The sequence below is a fragment of the Cariama cristata genome, unplaced genomic scaffold (assembly GCF_000690535.1).
Source record: "Cariama cristata isolate BGI_N322 unplaced genomic scaffold, ASM69053v1 scaffold43454, whole genome shotgun sequence".
NCBI classification, from domain to species: Eukaryota; Metazoa; Chordata; class Aves; order Cariamiformes; family Cariamidae; genus Cariama; species Cariama cristata.
Genome location: NW_009613128.1, coordinates 1 through 7935, shown reverse-complemented (window position 1 = coordinate 7935; position 7935 = coordinate 1). Strand labels below are relative to the sequence as shown.

General features: G+C 40.4%; 2 protein-coding genes across 2 annotated transcripts in view; one reads left to right on the top strand and one right to left on the bottom strand.

Moving 5' to 3' along the window:
* GNL2 (guanine nucleotide binding protein-like 2 (nucleolar)) overlaps positions 1 to 3939 on the top strand; it is a gene marked incomplete at its 5' end in the record, with an annotated part of 10563 nt that extends 6624 nt beyond the window's left edge. The window contains 6 exons of the mRNA XM_009698883.1: positions 40 to 198; positions 346 to 453; positions 808 to 1238; positions 1917 to 1996; positions 2719 to 2819; positions 3712 to 3939. Coding sequence (XP_009697185.1) covers positions 40 to 198; positions 346 to 453; positions 808 to 1238; positions 1917 to 1996; positions 2719 to 2819; positions 3712 to 3861 — 1029 coding nt within the window. The remainder of the gene's footprint in view (positions 1 to 39; positions 199 to 345; positions 454 to 807; positions 1239 to 1916; positions 1997 to 2718; positions 2820 to 3711) is intronic.
* A 922-nt stretch (positions 3940 to 4861) lies between these two features.
* Positions 4862 to 7932, bottom strand: DNALI1 (dynein, axonemal, light intermediate chain 1; the record flags this gene model as incomplete). Its single annotated transcript, XM_009698882.1, has 4 exons — positions 4862 to 4894; positions 6431 to 6595; positions 6883 to 7061; positions 7899 to 7932. Coding segments are annotated over 4 exons (411 nt in total), but the record flags the coding sequence as incomplete, so codon positions are not given.
* Between the last annotated feature and the right edge of the window lie 3 nt (positions 7933 to 7935).

Genomic DNA, 7935 nt, shown 5'->3' with positions numbered 1-7935 from the left:
CTCTTTCCAAAGGGCTGATATTCTACCATTTGTTTTCAGGTTCAAGTTGAAAAGATTAAGAGCCCTGAAGATCATATTAGTGCTGTGCTGGAAAGAGCCAAACCAGAGTACCTCAGAAAGACATACAAAATTGATTCCTGGAAGGATACAGAAGACTTCCTTGAGAAACTTGCTTCTAGAACTGGAAAACTGCTAAAGGTGTGACAACTTTCTGCATTTGCAGGCTGGAAGAGCATGTGGCCTGCTACTAAACATGGGAAATAAGACTGTTTCTGTTGCTTACAGGTAGTAGAAAGGTGGTATGCCCTGCAAATGTGGCCATAAATTGTTACTGGGTTCTTTCAGGGTGGTGAGCCTGACCTGCAAACTGTGAGCAAGATGGTTCTCAATGACTGGCAGAGGGGCAGAATTCCATTCTTTGTGAAGCCACCAAATGCAGAAACAGGTCCCCAGGTGAGAATGTGATGCTCGTGCTTCCTTTTCTCACATATTATTTGGTTTTCCTAATGGTATTCACTGTTGCTTTTCCCAGAGTGCCATGTAACTTGGGCAGTGCATGTCTTGGGCTCTGTCCAAGTCTGGTGATTCAGGTGACACTCACTTGAATTTGGTGAGGACCAGGTAGCAATGCTGTTCACAGAGATGTCTGAGCCATTTTACAATCATCTGACTACCAGGAACGTCAGTAATTACCACATCCTTAGCCTGTCATTGTAGGCTTTTTCCAAAGTGATGAAATGGAGATTGCTCTCAGAGATGGTGGGACAGACTTTGTGGCTAACATATCCATTACGCTCTTTCTTCTAGCCTCCTGTGTTGGAAGTAGCTATGACATCAAGCCAAGATAATAATGAGAAAATCTCCGAGTCAGTAGCATCCAGTGTGGAGCCAGCAGAAGAGAAGAATAATACAGACACTGAAATTAAGCAACTCATGTCACATGTTCGGCAGAACTTTGGGAGGATTAATGTGGCACCTCAGTTCTCAGAAGAAGACCTGATTCCTGTAGATGTGCCAGGCTTTGATGAAACAGACAGTGATTCTTCTGGAGAGGAGGAGCAGGAAGAGGAGAAGGAGGAAAATGAGCAACATCAAGATTCAGTAGAGGGGGAATCACAGCTGGCTGTACCAGGTGCCAAGGAGAGCTCTAAGGCAGTTCTTAAGGCTTTGGAAGAGAAGATTGCAAAATACAAAAAATTTCTGGATAAAGCCAAAGCCAAGAGATTCTCAGCAATAAGGTATATGAATTTATCCAGTGACTCAAATATTTTGCAGTGAGGGGACAGAGTTAATGTGATTCTGCTGTCGTTTCACTCCATGACTTGCTTGACTGGTTCCTCCCATGTTGCCGCACACAAGTTGCCACAGCTCATCTAGTTTAGCCAGAAATATTTGAACTTCAGCTAAGCAGCAGTTTGTTTTTGAAGGATTGTTCCAAGAATGCCTATTTACCAGCATAACTAAAAAAGGTCTCACTTTCAGAAAGCTGCCTCTCAAGCTATGGATTAGAAATCTGTTGGTATTCTGGGTAGCAGTCTTGCATCCTTGGATCTCTCCTTCATGTTGGGTTCTTTCCCGAACAATACTAAGACTAATGTCCTACCTGGATATGTCAGCTGAGTCTCTGTGCGTGTGCAAGGGTATCCTAGCTTATACAACAGGCCCAGTTTTAGCGGAGCTCATCCACCAGCTTTCAGGGGACTAAGATTTCGAGGTTAAGGGTTGTATTTTTTCTGTCTGCACAGTGCACAAGCCCAGTAGCTCCAGAGACAAGATTACTGTAATATTTTTTAGGTGCAAAGGCTGTGGCTTTGCTGCTGACAGGCTACTGGGATCTATCGGAGAGTGATCACTTCTTGGAGATAGTTATGTTTTGTGTTACGACATTCTTTTATTGCTTATTTTATCTTTTGTAGAATCCCTAAGCAGCTGAGTGAAAAATTGTTTGCAAAATCCATGCAGAAGTCCAAAGAACCCAAAGAAACTGAAGACAGAGGTAAAACAAGATTAGTGGGTGTTCTTAATCTACATTTGGAAACCCTGTAAGCAAGACAAGAGAGGGACTTAGGGGGAGAAGTGTTCATTAGCTATTGATTGCAAGTTCTTTTTCCCCTAAAGCTATTTAAATCTTTCCATAGCTAATCTCAGGGCTGCCTGATGACCTTGCTGTAGCCTTTCTGTAGAACATTCGTCTGTAAAATAAGATATATCCCTCTACTAGTGAATGAAGGTAAAGTGAAGACAAATACTGTATTTCTAAAAGGATGGTGCTACAAGCAGATTGCAGTCTGAGCAACTTCCATTCCACATGGTATAATATAACACAGAAGGGAGAGGAAGGGGTTTATGACGTTGTAAAAACACAGTGATACTTCAGGCTATAGGTTTTACTGTGGTGACTTCCAAGAGTCTGTGGCTTCAGTTTCCATAGTAAGTTTCATTAAAGGCAAAATCATGTGGGAGAACACTTTTCTGACAAGACTATGGAATTCTAGGCTTGCATGGAACGTTAAGCAATCTGCTTCTCAAGAGCAGTTTTCATAGTAATAGCGAATGATTCTCTGGTGAGGAACATGGATGTTGTTTTGGTAGAAGCTATTAAAATATGACCAAAGGAATGCTTTGCTGAAGTAGATGAGATGGTGACCCCAGTCTTAGGTTCTGCAAACTGATGGGTTTTTCGGAAGATGCCAAGTATGTAATCTCTGCTGTTTGCAGGCAGCACAGCAAAGAAAAGAAAAAGGAAAGCAGAAGTGGAAGATGATGATGATGATGACCATTTGGGTAAACAGCCTTGCAAGAAACTTACGTCCAAAGAAGTAAGTGTGATTTCTTGTAGTACAACAAATGAGCAGGGTAATAGAGCTGGCTTTTTTTATACATAGATTGCCCACTATCACTTAAGAGCTTTGAGACTGGGCACTAGAGGAGGGAGAGAGTGCAGGGACTGTAGCTGAGGTAGGGCGAATGTGAAGACAGAGTGACTTGCTGCTGACACGTGATGTGACAGTAGCATGTTGCAGCTAAGCTGGATGCATCAAAGCGTCCAGCAGATAACCATGACAGAAGGGGGGTTGAGGGGGAGAATCCTTTGTGGGTAGCTGTTCCGCTTTCAGCGTTAGCTTCCCCGCGGGTGCTGTTGAGAGCAGGGGTGTAAATGCTGGGATATAGGAGAATTTGGAGCTAGATGGGCAGCACTATTTGTTCTTCAAAGAGAGCTGCTGCTGCTATTTTCTGTTCATATTAGTCAAGTCTAAACAATTTTTCTAGAATAACTTAAATACCAAGTGAAATTGTCTGTAGGACCTTGAAAGTGATTTGTAAGCAAACTTGTAGGGCAAGGGCTTTTTGGAGCATTGCTGTGGACTGCTAGGACTGTCAGAGGGGAGCGGAAGACTGAATTCTGTTTATGAATGTTCTGTCACATCTTCTGTTAAAGACTTCTTACGTGACTATGCACATCAGGTTGCTTGTATCTTGTTTACTACTTTTGTAAAGATTAAAGCGTATCTTCCTTTGTGACATTTGAAGAGCATGGGTGGGTGGATTCCATATAGATGTCCATATGTTAACATCAGTAATGTTTTGTTTGAAATTATTTATTGTACTTAAGGCAGGGGGAATGCAAAGTGAACAACATTTGAAAGAATGCAAACAAATTCAAGCTATGGATACTCTGGATTTGCTAATGTGTTTTGTGTGTGTTTGCAGAGAAGACGAGCTGAGAGGCAGCAGCGCTCCAAGAAAGTTGGAGTCCGGTATTATGAAACTCACAACGTGAAAAATAAGAATAAGAACAAGAAAAAAACTGGCTTGGAGGGACAGAGATCAAAGGACAAAAAATACAAACATAAGCAATAACTCCTTATTCTATTAAATTTTACATAAAACAGCTCTAGTATGCAGTTGCTTTTTTTAATATAAAACTTGTAGTTCCCATCAAAGCCTGGTTTGATTTGTCTGTCTTGTTCCCAGGAGTAGCATCTCGCTCTTTGTTTCTGCATCATCTGAAAGTTCTTTATGCAGTTGGAGATCATGGTATTTCCACATCACCATCTAAGGCCAGTAAACACTGTATTGGCAAAACATATCCTGAAGTGTTATTCAGTAGTGGTGGGGTTTTGTGTTGGCGCTTTTTTTTTTTCCCCTGGAAACTAGCTTTATGGAGTTTTTCAGATGACTACGGTGAATTATCTATCCCATGCCTGCTTGGTAGTTACACAGGTACCTCAAGTAAAGATTTAATTTGCTTCCACTGAGAAGTGATGCTTGGAATAGTATCATACCCCTTTATTTCATTAGAAATAACAACAGAGAGCGCTTTGGTACTGCGCATCCTAGGTGACTACTAACGGTTCTGACAAGGGGTTTTGATGCACAATTAACACCAACATGCATGTACTCAAGGAAATACCCTGCAAACACGTCAGAGAATTACCTGCAATTTGATTCTTAATGAATGTGACATATTTATTGTAGACACTTCACATACTGTTTCTGCATTTTCTACAACATTTTCAAAGTAATAATGTTACAGACATGCTTATATATAAAAATGTTTATTAGTTCATTGCTTTGAAGGTCATCTAGCATATTACCAAGAGGCAAGTCCCAGACAGGTTGGCTATTCAAGGAGCTGAATGCCAAGATGGCGTTGAAAGAGGGTGCAGTAATTAATGAAGCTCTTGAATTTCAACTCTTCAAGAAAAAAAGGAAGAAATAATACAAGTATGCTGCCTTCAGTTACTGGTAAGTGAAAATTCAAGATTGTTTTATGAAGACAAATCTTTGTCACTAATTGCAAACTTCTTGCTCTGACAGCTCTTCTGAGTATTGCCCGGAGGAGAGCAAAAAAATCTACTTATTTGGTGCAATGATACTTTTCAAGTTGGGCCTGAAAAACAAATGAGACAGTAAGTCAAATTAGATTCAACCTAAAAAATAAACCCACATTGCTGTAAAGTGATAAATTGTCTGTTAGATACTCAAAGTGAGGAGCTGAGGGATGCTGCAGTACTTCAAGAGAAGCAGACCAGGTTTTTTTTCCCTAGCTATTCCATTCCTTACTACATGTTTTATAAATTAGCTTTTCATTCTTGGCATATACACTTGTTGCATTCTGAGAAGAAAAGAGCTGGCCTTGGTTCCATAAAATGAAAGACTAGCTTTATAATGTAAAGCATTGAAGAGGAAATTAAATAAAAGCTGTTGAAACAGTGGTCTGAATTCTCTGACTTCAGGCTGGACTATGTTAGCTAAATTAAATATTTGGCTCTCTAGCACTTGGAACATGAAGTCTTGACTCTGGGACAAAAGTAGCTGGGAACAGCAAGTTTTTCAGTTACTGAGACAACTTGACACCCAAATTAGTAGATTGATCCGAGAGCTACCCATGCTTAGGGAGCATGTAGCGCATGAAGCTTCCAGGCCTCTTAGATTGTCCTCTTCCTAGAGCTGCCATCAAAATAAACTACAAAAGTGGTATATACACTGCTGTTAGAATACTTGTACTTCAAGGAAGAAACATGGATTCAGTGGCAACACATATTTGATCTAACAGTTACTCCATTTTGTGCCCTAAAACATTTCAAGATGGCCTGAAGATGTTAACGGTTTAGAAAGGAGAAACTGTAGGAACAGTGAATATAAGGAAAGCAGCTAGGTGTAAAGGAAACATTTTTAGCTGTAGCCAGAAACATTTAGCATTGTTTATGGTGACATTTTTTCTTTACTCAAAAGATGTGGGATTTTTTTCCTTTCAGAAGCAAAGTAATGAGCAGAAGCTCTTTTCACCAAAGCGGCATGCACAAAGTTACTCCTGTAATTATGCAGTCCCTGCTGCATAGGTACAGAATTGTTCTTATTAGGTAATGTTTAATGTTAAATGGTGTGTGTTGTTATCAGGGAGTCAACTTCAATGGCCAACAGCAAAGAAACAAAACATCTTAATTTGCCTTCACTAGATTTTCTATTCTGTAGTTGAGAAGGGGTGCTAACTATTACAATGTTAGGAGCAAGTTAGGCAGAAATAGATTCCTGGGCTATCAGTCAAGTTTGAACCCTCTCCATTTGGGGTTCAGCTGCATGCCTCTGCTCTTCTCCATCCGAATATAACAATTTATCATCTTCTGAACTAAATTCTGATCTCTCCCTGGCACATGTGTGTATAACTAGAATTCAGTTAATCTGACCTGCTGTTTGCATCAGGTTTACTAGTAATGACTTAATTGCTGACTAAGCAAGGAAGTAGAGAATGCAAAAGCACTATTTTCCCATTTCATTGAGAATTTAAAGAAAGTGGAACATTAATGCAAATGCATCATAAATGTAACACTTACAAAACTGTAAGGAGAAAGTTATTTTTATATCTTTCTAATTACAAAATGAGAAGTTTTACCATTACTATTTGGAATTGTGTTTTTTTACTAACCTTCAGCTGTTGATTTTTTTGTTTCAGGAACTGAACCTCTTCAATGTGTTTCTTTTCTTGGATCTGTTGACTTTCATTTTTACGTTTTTCAATAGCTTTGCATTTAGCTTTCTCTTCACTCACTTGCTTTTCCAACTCCTGCTTTTCCTTTTCTAGCTCTGCAATCTTGGAAAAGAGTACAGATTTTTGAAGTTTTGTGTGTTAATAATCAATTTTCAGTTAAGATGGGACAAAGTTGTATGTGGTACAGTCTTTAAAGCATTCCAGATATCATAGCACATAATTTATGAAGTGCAGTTAAGCCCTAGGAAAACAAGAAGACAGTATTTTGATGATCTTTACTGCCATCCAGTGGAAATAGAAATAACATTGCTTATAAAATTTTCTATGTAACATCCTTATGCTGTATCACAAGCAGAAAACTACATTATGGGGTTAACAGCCTAACTTACTCTTTTTTCCATGTCAGATTTGCCTTGCTCAGCTTGTAGTGCCTTCCGCATGCCAAACGCAACACTGCTCTCATACAACGTCTGATAAGCAGCAATTGTCATTTGGATTTCATCCCTGACTCGAAGCAGCAACAGTCCTTGCTCTGCACAGTTAACTGTGGTTTCACGGATCAATTCATCTTTAAAGAAAGGGTACAACAATCTAGTTAGAGTAGCTACTGTACATCTATCTGGGAATGCTGGATACACACAGGGTCCAAAGCTTGTTATCTTTTTGCCTGTTCTCTGCACCAGAAAAACGACATGAGCTTACTAGAGGTAGTTGTAATTTTTTCGTTGTTGTTACATTACAGCTATAGCATCAAGTGCTAGCAAATAAAGGCGGAGCGGTGGTACAGAACCTATGGTAACAACAGTGATACTGATACACTAAAGCTGTAACAGCAAACATCTAAAAATTTGTCATGATTTTTTTTTTTTTTGCAGTTATCGGGAAGCTTCCAGAAGAATCCTACTCAAACCAATGGCAAGCTTTTGCATTTGGAAGGCCAGCACCACATCATCAGAGTGTGTAAGAGCGCTTAACGGTTATACACTGGTTTAAGTTATTTTAAATTAACTGTTGGGTTAAGTACAACTAAGAGAACTTTACGCTTGTTTTCATCTTTTACTGTGGTGTATGTGTAGGCATTGCTTTACAATGTGTCTTTTGAGTGTCAGGTTTGTGAATAACAAGACACTGTAAAATGCCACATATAAAAGCTGACCACTTCGGCAGGTGTTAAGGGTCACACCAGAGAGCTGCAGGCTGAAGGGAAGGCACGTGTAGTGCGGCTGCGGGACGAGCGGAGTCTCTCGCTGCCGGTGGGTGTCAGCCCTGTCCTGGGGGGACTGAGGCTGTGTTAAACCTTCTGGAAGGAGGAGTGCTGATGTGGGGACATAGAGTTGGGAGCCATAGTCCGTCAGGGGGAGGGCAAGGAGCAGGGATTTTTGCGTTTGCCGGTCTCGGCACTGACCGAAGCACTGCGAGTAGAGCTCCCTGCGCACGGGACA